Here is an 18,888-nt window from a genome sequence, read left to right as displayed (position 1 = left end):
TTGCCAGGTTGAAATATTTATTTGAAAAATTGAAAACACAGATGCAATGTTTTGTACAAAGAAAGGTCTTAAAACCATAATAAAAGTATCGTTGGAGGGGAACAAAAGCCAGTGGCTACCTGCCCTGGGAAGGTAGGCACTCCGTGAAAAATGAAATTGATTTATAAGAACTATTCTAATGGAAAATTGGGGGAAAGGTTAAAAACAGAAAAGAAAAACAAACCCAACCCCATCCCTGCAGATCTAAGTGTGAAAGAGTTAAAAGTTAGAGACAATTGTGTTATCACCAAGATTTACCTGAACCCCCTCGGTTTGGCCCTATGAATAATCAGCTTAATTTAGGGCCTTCAAACCTGAGGTAGTTGAGGGTCACCTGAAAGACCTGTCTGGAAATGATCTACTCTCAGAATCGAACCCAATGGCATCGAACCAATTGTTTCATGTTGCTTTGGCTCCTGGGGTGAAAGGCTGGGCCACCACTGTGGGTCGCCGATCCTTATTTGGTCTGGACCCAGGAGACCATGGACTTGAGCGGCAGACAGCTCACTAGGCCAGTCGGTGGTGTTGAGGGCCGGCAGGCCTGTGGTGGTGGTGGTGTTCTATACTGTGGCAGTGCGGTCTCTGGAGAACAGAGGATGGCAGAGGGAGAGGGCAAAGCTGATCTGGTTGAAGGCCAATGCCAGCACTAAAGGCTTCTGTTGGCAGGAGGGATTTCCAGAGGTGTGGAAAGGTGGCAGAAGGTAGCAAGAACTTGACAGTAATTCAAGACCAGGTTAAGTGGAGCCAGAGGACCCCTCTAGACCAGCGATTTTCAACCTTTTTCATCTCATGGCACACATAAGCTACTAAAATTCTGCAGCACACCAAAAAATATATTTTTTTGCTCATCTGACAAAAAATAGGTATAATTTTGATTTATCCCCCCCCCAAAAAGCAATTACCTACCCTTTTTTGCTCCAAAGTGACTAAAAAATCGGATGCAATGCCTAGACCTGTTTGTTTATAAGGATTTCTGGTACCAAGAATTAAAGACACAACCTGAAGATGTGATGTGACCAATAAGATACAACTCTATTCATGGCTCAAGTGAGGGCATTCACACCAGTCAGCTATTGCTGTGTTGGCTACCGTCATTTTTCAATATGACAATCTCAGGGAAAAGAGGTCTAAATAGTCAGTATTGCCTGTTTTAAAAATTCTTACAGCATGCCGGCTGAAAAATTGCTGCTCTAGACTACGGAGCTGGCAATAAGTGAGCACTTCCTGGGTGTAAGCTCAGAACCAGCTGCTCCTTAGTGAGGCCACAGCATAGCAACCTGACTGAAAAACAGGCACCTGTGACCCCCATGGTACTTGGTGTCTGATGTGACAGCTCAAACACTTCCAAGAAAGAATGCCCTGGACGTTTTGTAATTCCAGCCACAGGGATGGGGACTCATATTTAGGTGGGAATCCTAGGGACCAATCTTAATTATAGACTAATTTAAACTCCTTGTTCAGATATAAAATAACCCCACAAAAGCAGGTCTTTTCTATCTTTTTCCTTATTATGTACACACACACCCTTATTCTAGAGGTATTAGAGCACCGTATTACAAAATTAAATAGATGCGGCAGCCTTTCAACCTCTGGTCAATCCTAAGCCACTCTTTTGCTGTTGTCCTCTCGTGACCCATTTACACTGACTCATGAGACTCCAGTCACAGATGATGCTCAGTGACTAATTTAAAAGGCTGTGAGATTCACTTTTAGCCTTAGGATATGATTTCTGTTTTCATCAAGGTGTACCACACTCATTCTTAGAAGAGCCAAGACAGGGCAATTTGACTTTGGCTAAAGAATGGGCTAGCTTCGAACCTGAGCAATGGTGGAAGTAATGATGTGACAGGTACTGCCTCACGTGAGACTGATGGAGCCTGTGCTCCTCTTCAAGTGCTTTCTTCATGGCTTCATTACTGGCTAAGCCCATGAAGATTTTAAAAATTACTGTGGCTTCTTTTCAAGAGGGAGTGATTTTTCAGAGTCCTTATCTGGCCCAGTATACTAGACTTTCCCTGAAGCACAACTGTTTGAGCGGCTGAGATTCTGAAAATGGGGACTAACCACCTATGGAAATATTGATCCACACCGAGAACATACTGATTGGCTTAATTGGCACAAGTGGGCCCGGGATGCCACACACCACTCCTTCTGAGCGTCGGATGGGAAAACGCTGAGCACAAAGAAGCGTTAAACATGAGCGCGCAGTTTCTACTGAACCCTCTTTAGCCTATGGTGGAGATCACACATCTGAGTCTCATCATCTGAGCTACAGGGAGACAGTTTTTTGAGTGCCCTACTTAGAGAATGCAGAGACGGAGTCTGGGGGGATATTGAAGGGGGGGGGCGTGTTGATTCACAGTGATCAAACAGGAGTCTCACAACCTGTCACATAGCCACATTTACAATGTTCCTTTGGGACAGGTCCTGGGAAGTGCTTGTTGGCTGCTACCTATGAGTTGCTACAGATAAGGAAGACATTGTTTGTCCAAGATCGAAAGGTCACTTGAATGCTGGGTCCATCTGGAGGTGGAGGAGTGCTGCCGGGCTGCCCGTCTCTGTGAGGGTATTGACACGCCCTCATCTCGTCCACAGGGCAGTGAGGGCCTGGGACACGTGGCTGGAAGGGAACGGAGCCATGGTCCCCCTTCATGTTTTCCCTGCCCAAGAAACTCTGAGGAACCTTGCTTGCTTCACGATCCAAACCAGCGACAGATTGGGATGGCATCTTGGCCTCGTTTCCGATTCTTGAAGACTGATGTACAGGCCAGCAATGCAAGCCTTGTTACAGTCACACCTGAAATCTTGATTGCTCCAAGCGTCTTTTTGTAGGCTGCTGCTGCTGCTGCTGCTGCTTAATGGAGGTTAGTAATAAATATTAAAGGAACCTAGCCAAGCACGGGGTTCTTTCCTACTGGGAGCAAGTTTGCCTGATCTTCTGGGTCTGTCATTAGGTAGAACATGGAACTAGCTTCTTCAGATTCAAGAGGATACCAAAGGCAGGCAGACATTTGGAGAAAGGAATTGAAAACCCCTCACAAGCGCCTTCTGGGGGCCCTGCCTGGGTCTGAAGGGAGGTGACAGGGAAAATTCATTCTGGGGGAAGAGGTGTGGCTATTCTCACCAGCTCCATTCAAGCATGTGATAAGGTTTTCCAGCCTGGTCAAGAGGAGTTCCCGAGAAAGGCGTCTCCTGAAGACCTGGGCCGTGTGCACCCTTCCTTTCCCTCTTTCTGTGGCCCTTTCATTTGTGAAGGTGGGCAGAGGCTGGCAGCTGGGCTCCAGCTTTGGGGAGGAAAGGCACTCCCTCCACTTCTGCCTTTGGAGGAAAGCTGTGGCTCAGCAGCTCTGCCCGACCCTGGGGAGTGGCCTCGGCTGACCCACGCTCAGCAGGAGACTCAGCCTGGAGGCTGATGGGAGCACCAAGGTAGAGCCTGAGCAGCACCGTTGCTGTTAACTGCTGTGGTCAGGGGCTCCTGGGAGCTCAGAGCTTCAGAGGTGTTCCCTTTGGGAGAGTTGGCTATGTGAGCGAAACTTGGAAAAAAGAAAACCCAAAACCCAGCCAATCACCATAAGCAGCAGTGGGAATCCATGGAACTGCCAAAAAGAGGGGGAGCACTGCCTTGGCATTCTCAGCCAGGACACTCCTCCTGTCCTTCTGACTCTGCACAGACTCAGGGTAGTGTCCTGGTTTGGAATCCGCCAGCCCTCTGATGCTCACAAGTTTGTGCAAGTGATGAAACTGAAAAGACTGAGAAGAAAACAGAAAAGAAAACTCATAAGACCTTCCCTCCGCAGGCTCTCAACCACAGCCACCACAGCCCCTCGGACAAGGACACTGATTGTTTAAGGCTAAAACAGCAGGCAGGACTGGGAGGGAGGTCCTCTCTGTGGGGGTGGCCCTGTTCCCGTCCTCTCTGGACACCAGGGAGGCGGGGGAAGAGCACAGATCACGGGTTCCGACACAAAGGGCGTCACTGTGGAGGGAGTCTTTGGAAGGCCATGCAGGTCCTGAGCACTGGACAATGGGAGTGGTGTGGCCGCCACTGCGACTCCAGGGGTTCAGTCTGTGGTGGGGAATAACACACACATAAAGGGCCAACTGAGATTTACACTGTGACGTGTGGGGCATCAGTGTGGCTCTATTCTTTTTCGGTTACCGCTTCTTGCAGTGCAGGTGGAGATGCTTCTGTTCCTAAAAAACAGCAACAACCATTCATGTTTCATAGCTTCCTGCATGCACACATTCAGTTAGCCCAAACCGCCACCGTGTGGGGCCCTAAAGAACATGATAATCATAACCACCCCTCCCTAAGTAACATGTCCAGAAAGGACTGGGTTACACGAGAGCCAGCCAAGTCCAACAAGAATTGGTCATCTTGGTTGTGATCAACTTGGTCACTATGGACATGCGGAAAAGCAGCACTCAGAGTCCGAGCAACAGAGGGTCTCTGGGCTGGTGGGCCGAACGTGATTCGCTCCACGCTATTCCTAGCTCCTGACCCTTCCTATCTTTTGGCTGTTGCTGCCCTTCGCCGGCTCTAGACAGTCAGAGCCTTGTAATTCACTTGTCCCTGGCTGCTGGATCTTCACTGATGACGATTCATTCATTCCCTATTCAACTCTAGGCTGCCCAGACACTAAACTCCTGGGGCACAAACCAGGCTTACTGAACCCGGAAGGGAATGGTGGTGGGTGACCACTCCACTGGTCATCATTAAGGCCTTGAAAGGTGACAACAAAAGCTTTCAATTGACAATTTACCCCCATTTGGGGCTTATAGTTATTTATAACTGAAAACATGCCCTGTGATACAGAGAAGTAGGAGGTCATTGACCAAAGGGCTCCTCATCCTGCTACATTCAAGGGGAAAGCCCTCCCCACACAGCACCCCCCTCCACTGTGGGGTAGCGCAGGTCCTCAGAGAGGCTTACCTTCTTCCCAGCCCTCCGCCACGCCAGCTAGCTCGTAGTGCTTTTTCCGAAGCTCTCCCAGTTTTTGACGCTCCTTCTGCAGTTCATTTTCTAGTTCCAGAACCCTCACCTGTGGGGAAAGTGGAATTTTCTTTTGAGCAGCAATCTGAGAACTATCTTATTTTGACTCATTTCCTTTTCTCCGTGTTCCCATTTTCTTCCATATTATTCCATAGCTCACCCAGTTCTCAGCCTCGTCTCTGCTCTGATTTCTCTGCCCTCTCATTCATCCCTCTGTTCCATCTATCCTCTCACCAGGACCCTCTACTAGAAATAAATGATGCCTTATTGTCCAAATGCCTGAAAGGGAGTTAGGGCTTATCTTAATTTCCTCTGATAAATCACCATCTAAAAACAACCCCGCCCTGGCTGGTGTGGCTCAGTGGATTGAGCACAGGCCTGCAAACCAAAGGGTCACTGGTTCGATTCTCAGTCTAGAGCACATGCCTGAGTTGCAGGCCAGGTCCCTGGTAGGGGGCTCATGAGAGGCAACCACACACTGATGTTTCTCTCCCTCTCTTTCTCCCACCCTTCCCCTCTCTAAAAATAGATAAATAAAATCTTTAAAATAAAAAAAAAGAAATAAAAACAACCCCAATGTTTGGCTTATCTAGTCATAACCCTTCAAGCCCATTTCCCTGGGAGTTCAGGCAGGAACCAAACATGATGGTTCTGGCGTCTCTGAGGGGTTGGTGCAACTTGGGGTTGTTATTATACAGGCACGGTCTCACTAAAGGTGAGTTACTTTTGGCTATCTGCACTTCTCATTAATTTGTTGTTACTCAAGAAATATTTGCTGAGCACCCATCATGCAGCCCAGGCCTTGCTGTAGGTGCTGAAGACAGTAATGCATATACAGACGAGGTCCCTGCTTACCTTGCAAGGGGAAGAGACAAACTAACAAACAAGAAAAGGTCAGATCATCAAGAAAATGACACAAGGTGACGGGATCAATACTAAGGATGGTCAGAAAATGAAACAGCTTTGGAGCTGACACCTAAATGGCCATAAGAGATCAGCTATTCAGATCACTGGGGAACAATATTCTAGTCGAGGAAGCGGACTTTCAGGCAGGAACGGGCTCGAGGGGAGGGAGAACAGGAAGAACCCTGTGCGGCTGACTGCCGTGTGGGAGTGGGAGAGGGCTGTGAGGCTGAAGCAGGTAAGGATCATTCTACCCAGGCCCACACAGGCCGGGTTAGAAATTTGGATGTTACTCTAAGTACCAAGAGAAGCCATTGGAAGATTGAAAGTGGGGAAGTGACATGCTGTCACTTATGTTTTTAAACTATGTAGAGAATGAGCGAACAGTAGAGGGGCAAAAATGGAAATAAGTAGGCCCAGTTAGATGTTCCTTTTTTGTTTTTAAACTTTTTATTATGGGAAATGTGACATAAATACAAAAAGACGGAGACTGGTACGATGAACCCCATCATGCGCCTTCCACCTGGTTCCACCGTCCGTCAACTCGTGGTCCCTCATACCTGTCCCCGCTCTCCCTCCCACCACCATCCCACTGGCCCCTCCACAGGGTGATAGTGAAAGACAGACACACATACTATAAAGTTAAGTTGCTTTGTCAGTAGCTCAGGAGGGAGACAATGGCAGCTTAGACTAGGTTAGGGAGGCGGAAAATACTGGGGAGGTTAATCAAGATTACCGTTTGGACATTTTGAGTTGATAGGACTTTCCATGCATTGGGTGTAGAGGGTGAGGGAAAGAGGAACCAAGGATGACTCCTAGGTTTGGGGCTCAGCACCCAGGTGGGTGGTGGTGATGCCATTTTCGGAGGTAGAACCAGGGAAGGGGACATATTTGGGGAAGAGGGAAACCAAGAGACCTGTTTTGGATATTAAGTTTGGGATGCTTACTCAGCAGCAAATGGAGATATCATGTCAGTGGCTGGACAAGTACAGAGCTCAAGGAGATCTCAGCTGGGGAGAAGAATCTGGTGTTCATCAGCACACAGGTGGTATTTAAAGTCAAGAGGGATTAGTTGAGACCACTAAACAAGAGAGTGCAGGTAGAGCAGACTCAGGCTTGAGCTGTTTTTTCAGTGTTTACACAGAAATTTCGCCACATGACTTTCCATTAAGATACCTCCTTTGGGACCCATCCACAGATTTTAATAGTTTTAATCTGGACTTTACCCCAGGACTGATGACTAGTAAGTCTAGGAGAAGGATGTCAGGTTTGGGGACACAAGTCCAAGGCTAGCGGGCAAGAGTTAAGATTCTCATTGTCACTAGTCCACTCTCTTCATGTCTACTGTCCCTTCCGGCACCATTTATTTATTCTTGAGCCAAAAGGTACATCTGAGTTCATTTCCCCCCAGGTCTCTCTCTCACTGGCTTCCTACCCTGGGAATAATACTTGGGGTTGATATCCTAAGTCATAAAACTGGCTAGACTTAGAGAGATGGAGTTCGTACCTGGGAGTCCATCTCCTGGCGTTTGATCTGGGTCAGCGTCATGCTTGAGAAGTCCATGTTGTCTGCCAGGACAGAAGTGAGAAATTCTTGTCAGATAATACCCCAGGGTGAGTCCCGCCTGGGAGGTGGCCGATGCCAATGCTCTACTGAAATGCTTGGTTTGCCGTTTACTAGCACGTGTGTGCCCATTGCAAGGGATGGACAGGAAGAAAGACGCAGTGACAGGGTAACCGGGGTCAGAATTCCCACCCCTCCACCCTCCCCACCAGACAGCCAGGCCTACAGATGCGTCTCTTTGAATTCAGAGAAATGGATAAATGGAAAATCTGCCTAAAGGTGTGTCACTGCAACAATACAAACAGCATGCTTGTGCAGTGTCCCTTCTTATGAGAAATTAAGTATTTATGCAAAAAGATGAAAAGTAAAGAGTTTGAAAACAGAACTGTGGGAAACTGGGATCATGGAGCATGTAAAGAACAGCTAACTTGGATTAAGGACAGTATTGCTTCTGAAAGGCTACCTGTTTCCTCAATCTGCGATTTGCCAGAAATGGTCGAGGCCACAACCGCAGCAGTGGCCTGGCTCACCCCGCGGGAGGCTTGCTGCAGCTGGGCCAGGTTGGAGCTGTCCTTGTCGGCTTTCACCTGCCAGAACCAAGCATGCTTAGGTTCACACGACACAGAGCGGTGGCAAGGACTGAGTCAGAGCTGGACTGATGGTTCTTGACAACCGGACGTGGATCCACTGCGGCTACCAGTCAACTGCTCAGAGACTGCTGCCTGTGGGGTCAACTCTGGCGCATGTTTAATCTAAAAGACGACCCCTGGCTTATTTGCTGGATGGCCTCAGACTCCAGCTTTATAAGGTATTTTGATGAGGCGCTCCCGTTGTGAAAACCGATTTGGCATACAAATAAGTAAGTACAATAAAAGAACACTCCCTGGGATACTATCAAACTCATGGAAGGATTTTGGTGACAAGCTTTGCATTAGGATTAACTGGGCAATGGTTCAAATCTGGAGACACTTGAGGAGAGGCCGATGCTGGCTGGGGAAGCCCTGCACCCAGCCGCTCCGACTCCGTCCTCATCTGAGAGCTCCTGGAATGCTGCGATTGCTCATCAGAGGTAGGCACCGGTGGGATGCTCAGAGGCCCCTTGTAACCAAGTGAGGAGAGCCACGAGGAGAGTACATGGTGAGCCGGGCAGAAGGGCTTGTTGCTGACAGATGAAAGGCTTTTGGGAGAGGTGGTAGGGGACCCTTGAGAGTCAGAATTTTAATTTGGGACCCAACCCACTGGGCCCTGGATAAATGATCTGTTCCTGGAGGTGCTCCCTAGTCCAAGTATCTCTAACCTAGCCAAGCCTCACAGTAAGTACCCCAGGGAGTCCGACACAGGTCCTACCTTGGATGCGGCCACAAGCTGGGCTGTGCTAGCAGCGATTTCATGGGAACACACCATCAGCTCCTCGAACTTCCCTCTGCCTTGTACCACCAGATCGGCCGCGTCACTGACAGTCGGGAAAGGACCAGACGGACTTTGTCACTGTTGAAGTCAGAGCTGCAACCCCTTATGATTCCACCTCTAGCCCAGCCCACCCCCCCTGCCAGCCTTGCCCCTGTGCTGCCCCAGGACACCCAGGATCCCTCTTAAACTTTATCATCAGTGCATTTCTAGGGGCGATATTTTTTCCCTTAGTGTTCTCTGGGGTGGATCAGTGGACTGGGGGTGGGGGAAGGACCATGGGGACCGAAAGACACTCACACCATGACAGTGGCTCCCCAGCCCACAGCTTTGGAGGCTGAGATGAGTCCTTCTGTCCATCGAGAATTCTTGGCATAAAACTCTTTAGGGGATGCTGTGCCCTAGGCAAATGAAAGATAATAATAGGTACCTTATACGGATTGCCTACTACGTGCCAGGTACACATACACACACACATATATATATGTATATGTATATAAATACACATGTGTGTGAGTGTGTATGTGTATATATATCCTCATTTGTATCTTCACAGTCACTCTGAGAGGCAAGCATTATTATTCCCATTTTACAGATGAGAAAAGTAAGATTCTGAGAAGCAAGAATACTTTCCCCAAGGTCATTCAGGCAATAAATGGAAGTAAACCCTAGGCTCCTCTGACTCCCAAACTCATAGCATTTCTATCATATTTCCACATTGTGTGTGTGTTTATATATTTTTTAAATAATTTTTTTAGATTTTATTCATTTATTTTTAGAGAGAAGGGAAGGGAGGGAGAAAGAGAGGGAGAGAAACATTGATATGTGAGAGAAATATCCATTGGTTGCCTCTCACATGCACCCAACCAGGGACCTGGCCTGCAACCCAGGCATGTGCCCTGACTGGGAATCGAACCAGTAATCCTTTGGTTTGTAGGCCAGCACTCAATCCACTGAGCCACACTTGCCAGGGCTATATATTGTAAAAATAATATATATATATTTTATATATGCATAAAATATGTACTTATAAGTAACAATCTCAGAAGAGTCTATCTGCTCTTCATGATTTGCCAAAAGAAGAGAGTATACAGTGAATAATTTTAAAAAACTATTTCTACTTGGCTTTTAAAAATGTATTTATGTTTTAAAAGTGTCTGATAGTCTGAGAATCTGCAGATACTCCTTGCTCAGTCCCTCTTTCTGTTTTTGGGGACCAAAAACATCACCTCTTACACTGATAAAAAGCACCACCAAAGCAGATAGAACTTTGTTCTTTATATGATTGTTTTCAGGCCCATAAACCGTTCCTGGACCTTTGTCTCTTGAGGTGCAGCTGCGCCAGGGATGTGAGAAAACACCAGATGGCAATAATGCCAGCAAAGGAGAAAGTCAAGGCGCTGAAGTCAACACGAGACTGAGGCACAGTCTGTGAACACTGCGAGTTGGCTGCTGCTGCTGCAGAGACACAGCAGAGCCCACTGTGAAAGTTACCACCAGGTTCGCTCGTCTGATCTGCCTAGTCTTCAAAAGCTCTCAGGTCCTCCTGCAAGGGCCCAGGCCTGCAATGCACACTGGGTTTCCACAGCAGGTTCCAGTGGTGTCTGCCTGGGTCAACGAGCCAGTAGCCAGAAGCTGGGGCTGGCTGCTCTCTGGCGACTTGGCAGTGTCCCAGTTTCTTCCCAGGATGTCTGCTGACACCCAAGGGGTGGCAGCTGTGTCCTCAGATGGACACGCAGGGTGTGACAGCAGCATACACAGATTTCACTGAGTGTGGACAAGTATATCACGCAGACTTAGCCTCTCAGTGAGCTGGGAATCCGTAACTAGTGTCCGTTCTGTTCTCCCTGTCTGTGGGCCCTCACCCACGCTTACCCGGCCGCTTTCCACGATCTCTCTCTGGAGGTCCTTCGAGGCCACAATCAGGACCTGAATAGCTTGCATTAGACTGGTACAAGATCCAAGAATCCTACAAACAAAGAAACAAACAAACAAAAGATGAAAAAAAAGGTGAGGGATACAGAGCAGAGACCAACAATGAAGAAAGCTGTTCTCTTTTTCCTTCCGAAACACAGGCAAACTTGGAATGGGAAATAAGGCAGGGAATGCCTTTTCTCGGGTGAAGCCCCAAAGGAAAGGCAGATGAGTTAAGGAGACTTGATTGTGGATCTTCTTCATAAGGAAGAGCTAAGTGAGGATTCTTGGGGGTTTCTTTTCCCCTATAATGCAACAACGATACTATCACCATCACTAATACTGTTACCGACAATTACATAGACTCAACCTTCCCCGTGGCTGCCAACGTTCTACGCTAATTAGTATAATCCAATGCAGGCCAGGCGGATCCTGACCACCTACATGCCACCATGCTGGTCAAACTGACCTTTCGTTCACCTCCAATTTGACTCCCGTGTCCCCTGCTCGAGATTTGCTGAGCATTTCCTGTTAAAAAGAAGCAAGGTTTCTTAACACGTCACAGGTACTGAGAACCACTGGTGTCCTACTATACTCCAATACCCAGATCTAGATGGGCCCATCCACATCCTCTCGAGAATTGGGGAAAACACCTAGACTTCTGATCTACTCAGTGGGAGGCAGCTCCAGCAGGCTGGTTCCCCTGTCCATGTCCTGACATCCTGGCCCCCAGGCTGATGTGCACAGGACTCTGAGCTATGGCACCACATCAGGAGGGGTAGCGGCTACAAGGCCCAGGAGGCAGGTACTTACACCAAGGTGGGTGGCCTGAGTCCTTCATCACAAGAGCAACATGGGGCCTTTCCAAAGGTGCCCACTCGGCTTTTCCCTGAGACAAGCATTATCACTGATTTACTGAGTGTCCAGCACTGACAGAGGTGGGCACTATCTCTCTTTTTTAATTCTCACCCGAGGACATGCTTATTAATTTTAGAGAGGGGAAGAGAGGGGGGAGAGAGAGAAACATCGATTGGTTGCTTCTCATGTGTGCCCCAACTATGGACCGAGCCCACAACCGTTTGGTGTATGGGACAACATTCCAACCAGCTGAGCCACACTGGCCATGGCGAGATGTACATTATCTCATTTAACTCTGAAAACATCCCTCTGAGGTAGGTGCTTTTACTATCGACATCATATCGAAATGAAATCTGAATGTTAGCGAGGCTAATGTAACATCGGAAGGAATACGGTTAGTAAGTGGTCAGCCAATCTGGAACCTGAATGTAGGATGGCCTGACAGCAAATATGCGAGGCTTGAGGAAGCTGCTCACCCTCTCTTGGTGAGGACTTTCTCAGTTCCTATTCCTCAGATATCCTGGTGGGTTCAGGTTCTGGTTTATTTTTATAGGGGGCCTCTGAAGCCTTAATGAACGACTATCATACATTCCATAGGAAATGTTGCCAAAGGGTAGCTGCCAGGGCATCACTTGAGATCTTTGGACACTTCCATACCTCTATTCTGGCTGTAGCAGTTTCAATGGCAGCTGAAGTAGCAGCCATCTCCTTGTCCACCAGGTCTCCTAGCTCCTCCTGCTTGATGTCCAGACCCCTGGGCAGGAGCTCCTGTGAAGAGATCGCGAGGGCTGAAACAACCCTTTCACCTCCTCTCTCCTCTCTTACAGCAGACCTGTAATCCTCACACGATGGCAGAAGGTAGGAGGATCCCCACCACATAACCTACTTCTGCAAGCCACAGAGGGGCATCCCTAATGGGCCTTGTCTGGAACTCTCCACCATGTGAACTTGGGAGCCGCGTGCCCTGCCCCCTCTACCTTCACTCAGAGCCCACCTCGTTCCGGGAGGCCAACCCTGCTTAACCCCACAAGGCTGCTCAGTTGCCGCTGCTCAGACCCTAACCCCACAGTTGCACCGTGTTGACTGTGTTTGCTGCTTGGGATGTTTTAAAAACCTCTTCAAATGTAGACAATGTCTTCCCAGTGGACAGCCTGCCCCTGATGTTACTTCCCACAGCAATCGGGCGAGGCAGTTCCTACTCCTGCTGCACAGGTGGGAAGCCTGGACTCAGAGAGATCAAATGCTTTGAACGCAGTTCTGCTAAGAAACAGCGAAGCAGGGATTGGAACTCAGGTCTAATGGCCCATGGCTGTCTTAAAACATTATGTGTTACAAATACAAGTGTGTAAAATAGATAGAAATGATTTAGAGAGTAAGAAAATGACCCATGTTACCCAACTTAAGGCATAGCTTAAGAAACATTATTAGTACCTTTGAAATCTCCTTTGCATCCTGCCTGATTCCCTCCCCCTTCCTCCCGACTCCTCACACCGAGGTAAGCACAGAACTCAGGAGAATGCTCATAATGCCTTTTCTTAACTTCATAAGAATGCATCCTTAAACAATACAGTGTTAGGGGTTTTTTTTGCATTTGTTTTGGTCCTTATTAAAAGGAACCATACTATTTATATTTTCTATGACTTGCTTCTTCACTCAGCATTCTGTGAGAGTCATCCTACACCGTAGCCATTTGATTCCTAGACATACAAACTCTAGAGAAACTTTGCACTCATGTACCAGGACGTGTGGAGAAGCATGATCAGCGACACATTCACTGATCACTATTCACTATTCACACTATTCACTATTCACTGATCACATTCACTATGATAGCCCCAAACTGGAAATAGCCCAAATGTCCATCAACAAGAGCGCAGATATAGAAATTAAGCAATATTCATGCAATGGAGCACAACAGAGCAGTGAAAATGAATGTATCTGCATGGAGAACTCTAACATACAGAATGTTGGAAACAGGAAGTTGTAGAAGGAAAGTCTTTAACATGTTTAACAATATGTTACTGGGGGTCAAACATTCTATCTGTAACCTTTACATTCCAACTTATAAAATCTGTGCCATACGCTATGCAATCCCTTCAGTTCTATCATCCGGTTTATTAATTCTTTCTTCAGTCTTGTTTTAACTCACTATTGACTCTCTATATCTTAAAGTTATTACTTTCAATGATTATATAGATATTTCATTTCTAGAAGTTCCATGGTTTTTTTTTTTTAATCTATCTGGTTATGTTTGAAACTCTTATTCCCTGTCACATTTTTAACACCTTTTAAAAAGTCCTTTAACATGTCAAACAGTTACTGTGAACTTACAGTCCTTGGGACTGTCTATGAAACTTCTTTGAGGTTTAGAATTCAAGTGTATTCCTTCAGACAACTGGGGTCTGTCTCTGCCAGGTATCGGGGCCCCTAACAACCTTAGGCTTTAAGCTTAATTTTCTGTTTGGAGATTTTTAGGCCAGACAGGTAAGCATGAGATTTGAACCTGAATCCGTGGAAAAGAATTCTCTAGGCAGCCATGTTTGCTGTTTTAACTCGTCAAGGTTAAGATGAGATCTTCCCTATGGGGCAGGATTTTTTTCCCCATTCACTTCAGACTTCCTTTTTGGGGAGGAGGGCTCCCCGTTCTAATCTTTAATCCTACTTAGGGTTAGGTTTTGTTTCTCATTCCCCTCTGTATGTGTGGCCCATTAAAATCCGAACCCTAGGTCACCAGAGATGGACAAACACTGGTTCTGGTATTCTTTTGGTTTCTGAATTTGAGAATCAGTTTTAATTTTTTAATTCTATTTTATTGCTATTACAGTTGTCTCAATTTTCCCCCCTCTGCCCCCTCCACCCAGCACCCCCCACCACTGCTCATGTCCATGGGCCATGCATATAAGTTCTTTGGCTGCTCCATTCCCTGTACTGTACTTTACTTCCCCATGGCTACTCTGGAACTAACTGTGTGTACTTCTTAACCCCCTCACCTCTTCATCCATTCCCAAGTACCCCCTTCCTGTCTGGCAACCATTAACACGCTCTCTGTATCCACGATTCTGTCTCTGTTCTTCTTATTTACTTAATTTGATTTTTATATTCAATTGTTGATAGATATCACTCCTGAATTTTTACCCACCACATGTGGGTGTGGGACCAGTCCAGGCCACGTCTCTGCCCCTCCTACCCATTTGGATGGATGTAATTTAATTCTGTGGTTGTCAGACTTCTATTCAACTTGATTTCTGATGGTTCTGAGTGATGACTGTTCAATTATGTTTTAGTTGCAATTTTCACGTGGTTGTGGGAGGAGGCTAGCCCTGTCTGCCTACACCACCATCTTTGAGTGTCCTCTGTCTTTAGCCAGTTCAGGTTCAATTAAAAAAATTTTACAAATTTTATTCAGCACTTTTCATGTCCTATTCTGGGGAGAGCCTCTAAATATCTGGCAACCCCTAGTGCCAGGAAGGAAACCTGCTTATGATCTTTTTATCACACGCTGCTTTGCTTTCACTGATTTAATCTGTATCCCTTCGTGGTGTCCTGCGTACTTTGCATGTACATAGTGATTTCTCAATTCTGCACTGTATTGGGGAAGATGCTTTATCTCCAACAAAAGGCAGACTGTGCTAATGCTGCCTAGGCTGCCACAGCAATTTAATAAGACCAAACCATCACCATGATTATGTCACCCTATGAAAGGGAGGTTAGCAATTCACCACTGTCCACAGTCCTCCTTTACTCAAGCCTTCCAGGTTCCCCACCTCATTGCCCACTTCTCCCCAGCACGAACCTTCCTTCCCCTTCTGACCCATCTCTGTATCTGGTTTGCTCTCTCTGCCTGCACAATTAATTAAACATTTGTGGGGTGCTAACCACCGGCCAGATACTATGCCAGGGACCAGGAATACAGCATGAAGAAGGTAGGGGCTCTACCTCTGAGGACTCACTGGGGGAAAACAGGCAGGTAAGGAGGCACGCTGCAGTGCCGGCCACCAACTGCAAGGTGAAGGGAGGGTACGAGAGGAGCCCAGAAAGGCGACTAAGGGCCAAGCTCTGGAGGCCCTTGCATGCAATGTTACATAATATGATTTTTGTTATCAAACAAGAGAAATCATAATCAGATCTCTGTTTCTGGAAGAGAGCAGAGGAAAAAGAGGCCAGAGGCAGAGACACTGATCAGAAGCCTGTTTTAAGAGCTTGAATGAGGGATGATGAGGATCTCAACTCTGGTCCTGATCTCCTCCTTCCTTGAACTTGTCACCACGCACTTTAGGAATTAATTAAATGCTTTGTATTGTACTCTTAAAATAGATCTCTATTTTACTTCTCATCACACTGTATAGAAATGGTTGCTTTCTTTATTTTCCCTCCTAATAGAGCCATGTCTCATTTGTCCCTTTATAACTTCACCCGGCACAATTCTCAGTATATGGGACATATTCACTACATCTTTATGGAATGAATAAATAAATACATACATCACCGTATCCGTTTTAGGCATCTCCTGCCCAACCACATAAAAACCCTTGAAAACAGAAAAACTATTCTAATTCTTCTTTAATCTTGCCTAGCATAATGACAACCACACAGTAAATTCTTAATTAACAGCCAGTGAATTAAATGCAACTGGGATGTCGTGCAGGGAAGTCAGATTTTTCAGCTCTCTTATTTTCTCGAATCAAGTTTAAAGTGCAGAAAGAACTGGCTTAAAACATCACTGACTTCCTGGCAAATCACAGGCACTCACACGCAAGATCAACAATGACTTTGTCCAGTGATGATACTGATAATACCTCGCCAATGGCCATGATCTTGCTGAGGCAGCTCTTCATAGATGTGCTGTTGACACTCTCAAGGGTTCCTTCTCCCTCCAGGAAAGCCAGATAGATGAGGGTTTCCTTGCCATACTGCTTACAGGCCTCGGTCAGTGCTGGTGATGCAAAGCAATAGGGACTTTTAAATGCCCTCTGCTCCCCTGGCTTTTCGGAATGTTCCCCCTCTCCACCCTGGCACTCACCATCGGCAGCCTCTGGTGGGGCTCTAAGGCAGGTGGTGCCACCGTGAACAATGGTGTCACTGGTCAAGCGGGCAAGGAGGGTGACCGAGTGCAGAAGCCCACTGATATCTGCCAAGAATTTAGAGGAGAGTTTCTTAGTCCTGTTTGAGGGGTATCACTTTCACATGTCTGCCCTCCCCACCCTTCCAGTTGTGCACGCTCTTTGCTGGATGCACAGGAACCCAGGTTTCACATTCACGCATTTCTGACCCTGCCCGGCCATCACTGGGGACAGACCCTATCCTTTCCCTTCTTACCTTCTGGGTGGGCCAGGTACTGGCTCCAGCATTTTTCCAGTTGCTCAATACAGTTGGAAACATACTTGACCGTGGAAAGAAGGTGATCTGTGATAGGAAAATCAGGACGAAGTCAAAACCAGAGTTGTCGTAGCTTGCTTCATCCCTGTTAGTTAAGTCACCTGATGGAGGAGCCTACTTAGTGCGTGGCTCCAGCCCTAAGGGAGCTGCCCTGAGGAGGGGGAAGGAAGGGAAGCTCCTTGGTTACACTGGTACATGATTCTCTTATTATAGCTTCAAAAGTTGTGCTTCTGAGCCTACCTGGTCTCCAGACAAGAGCCAGGGCAACCCCACTGCCCCCCTAGATGCTGCATCTCACTTCTCACTACTGCCCACTGTATTGAATCCAGACTTGCCTGGTAAGTCTCTCAAGGCCCCTAGACTCTCATTAATCTGGAGCCCAGAGCCTTGGCTTCCCCATTAGGCTAATCTGTGCTGCACACAACAGCCACTCCCACTGCTGTGGCCCTGGGCACAGGGCTGTGGAGGCTGTGTCGCCCAGGAGTTCCAGCAAGGGCTCTCTGGTCACACGGCCTAGGTGTGGCCTCCGGCTCTGCCACTACTGGCTGGGACCTCATGCCATCTGTGCCTGCTTCCTCACCTGAAAGCAGAAATAACAGTAACACCTCCGGCAGCCTCGTGAGGACTTGCTGCGCCAAGGCATGTGAAGTGCTTAGAATAGTGCTTGGCACAGAGAAAGCAAAGTCAGCTATTTTTATTACTGTTCCCCATTTTTCTTCCTCTCCATTGGCTCATGTCTCTTCTCTTCCTTCAAAAGCTAGCTCATCACATCTCTTCCCAGAATCTGCCCACAGCGGCCCCATTTCCTGGCATTCCCTCAGTGTGCTCCTTCATTTGTCCTGCTGTGTTTCCTCACAGACGGGCTCCCTGTCGAGTCAGATAGAACAGTTCTTGCTGTAGACTTCGCCACATCGTGACCTTTCTATTCCATCACAAAAATCAACTGTTAGCCGTCTCCTCCCATCTGCCCGTCCTTCAGTGGAGCCTCTCGTTCCTTTGCCAACACGTCTTCTCTGCTTGTGGACGAGATCTGCTCATCACTGGGATTTCCCAAATCCCCTGGGCCCGGGTGCTCCTCCACCCACTGTGCACAGAGGCTCTCCCCTCTGACTTGGAGGGCTTCCCTGACCTGGGCCCTGCTCTGCTCGCATGCTCTTAGGACTCCGGTGCCTGCCAAGTGGGCCCCTGGTCACACCTATGACTATGTGGGGATTTTTACTGCTCCTGCCCCTCCATGCTCATGATGCCTCCCTGTCTGACTTGAAGCTCATGAGCGACCATGCCTTGATGCAGAGCACATTTCTCTCCTTAGACATAGGACTGTCTGGTCCTCCTCCTACTGGCCTTTAGAATTGTTGTCAAGGCTCAGCTCCCAGTAGGCATTTGATTAGTGTAACCCATGGCTAAAGCAGTACTTATCACGCCTGGAAGCTTTAGAAAATACTACTGCCCAGTTCCTCCCACCCCCCCGGCCATTATGACACGCAGCTGGGCTGAGAACCCCTGAGTTCAGTGTCACGTGAGATTTAATGTCAACAGGATCTGATACCTGCAAGCCAGGAAGAGTACCTGCAGATCCGGGGCAGCTGATGAGAGTGGGCTCCTCGAGCTGCCGCAGGGCCTCTTGTATCACCTGCTCTGCAGCCTTCCTTGACTCTGCTAGAAGCATTTTCCGTTGGTCCTTTGCGAGCTGGCACATGGATTCCTAGAAATGGTCCAGGGAGGTGAGAGTCTGCCACAGACCCTGTAACAGGCTTCGAGCAGCATCCGCCTGTGACATAGCCAGGAGTCCTGGCATCTTAGCTCAAGTTCTTGCTTTGTCTGAGGTGTGAGC

The 18,888-nt window shown here is 47.6% G+C and overlaps 1 protein-coding gene across 6 annotated transcripts in view; it reads right to left on the bottom strand.

Annotated features, from left to right (window-relative positions):
* The window catches only part of HIP1 (huntingtin interacting protein 1), a 146,409-nt gene continuing 127,521 nt past the window's right edge, over nt 1–18,888 (bottom strand). For 2 of the 6 annotated variants that reach the window (XM_028507610.2, XM_028507618.2), the window contains exons 19-32: nt 18,624–18,759; nt 16,995–17,081; nt 16,699–16,806; nt 16,475–16,611; nt 12,336–12,446; nt 11,290–11,348; nt 10,782–10,875; nt 9,207–9,307; nt 8,847–8,952; nt 7,963–8,086; nt 7,443–7,504; nt 4,973–5,081; nt 4,152–4,233; nt 1,543–3,789 (exon numbers count right to left, since the gene is read on the bottom strand). In XM_028507610.2, the coding sequence (XP_028363411.1) occupies nt 4,181–4,233; nt 4,973–5,081; nt 7,443–7,504; nt 7,963–8,086; nt 8,847–8,952; nt 9,207–9,307; nt 10,782–10,875; nt 11,290–11,348; nt 12,336–12,446; nt 16,475–16,611; nt 16,699–16,806; nt 16,995–17,081; nt 18,624–18,759 (1,287 nt within the window). In that variant the 3' untranslated portion in view covers nt 1,543–3,789; nt 4,152–4,180. Of the gene's footprint in view, nt 4,234–4,972; nt 5,082–7,442; nt 7,505–7,962; nt 8,087–8,846; nt 8,953–9,206; nt 9,308–10,781; nt 10,876–11,289; nt 11,349–12,335; nt 12,447–16,474; nt 16,612–16,698; nt 16,812–16,994; nt 17,082–18,623; nt 18,760–18,888 lie in introns of all 6 variants that reach the window. The other 4 variants (XM_036020798.1, XM_036020800.1, XM_036020799.1 and 1 more) reach the window with 3 other exon arrangements.

This window comes from Phyllostomus discolor, chromosome 3 (genome assembly GCF_004126475.2).
Source record: "Phyllostomus discolor isolate MPI-MPIP mPhyDis1 chromosome 3, mPhyDis1.pri.v3, whole genome shotgun sequence".
NCBI lineage: Eukaryota > Metazoa > Chordata > Mammalia > Chiroptera > Phyllostomidae > Phyllostomus > Phyllostomus discolor.
This window is presented reverse-complemented; position numbering and strand designations above follow the sequence as displayed.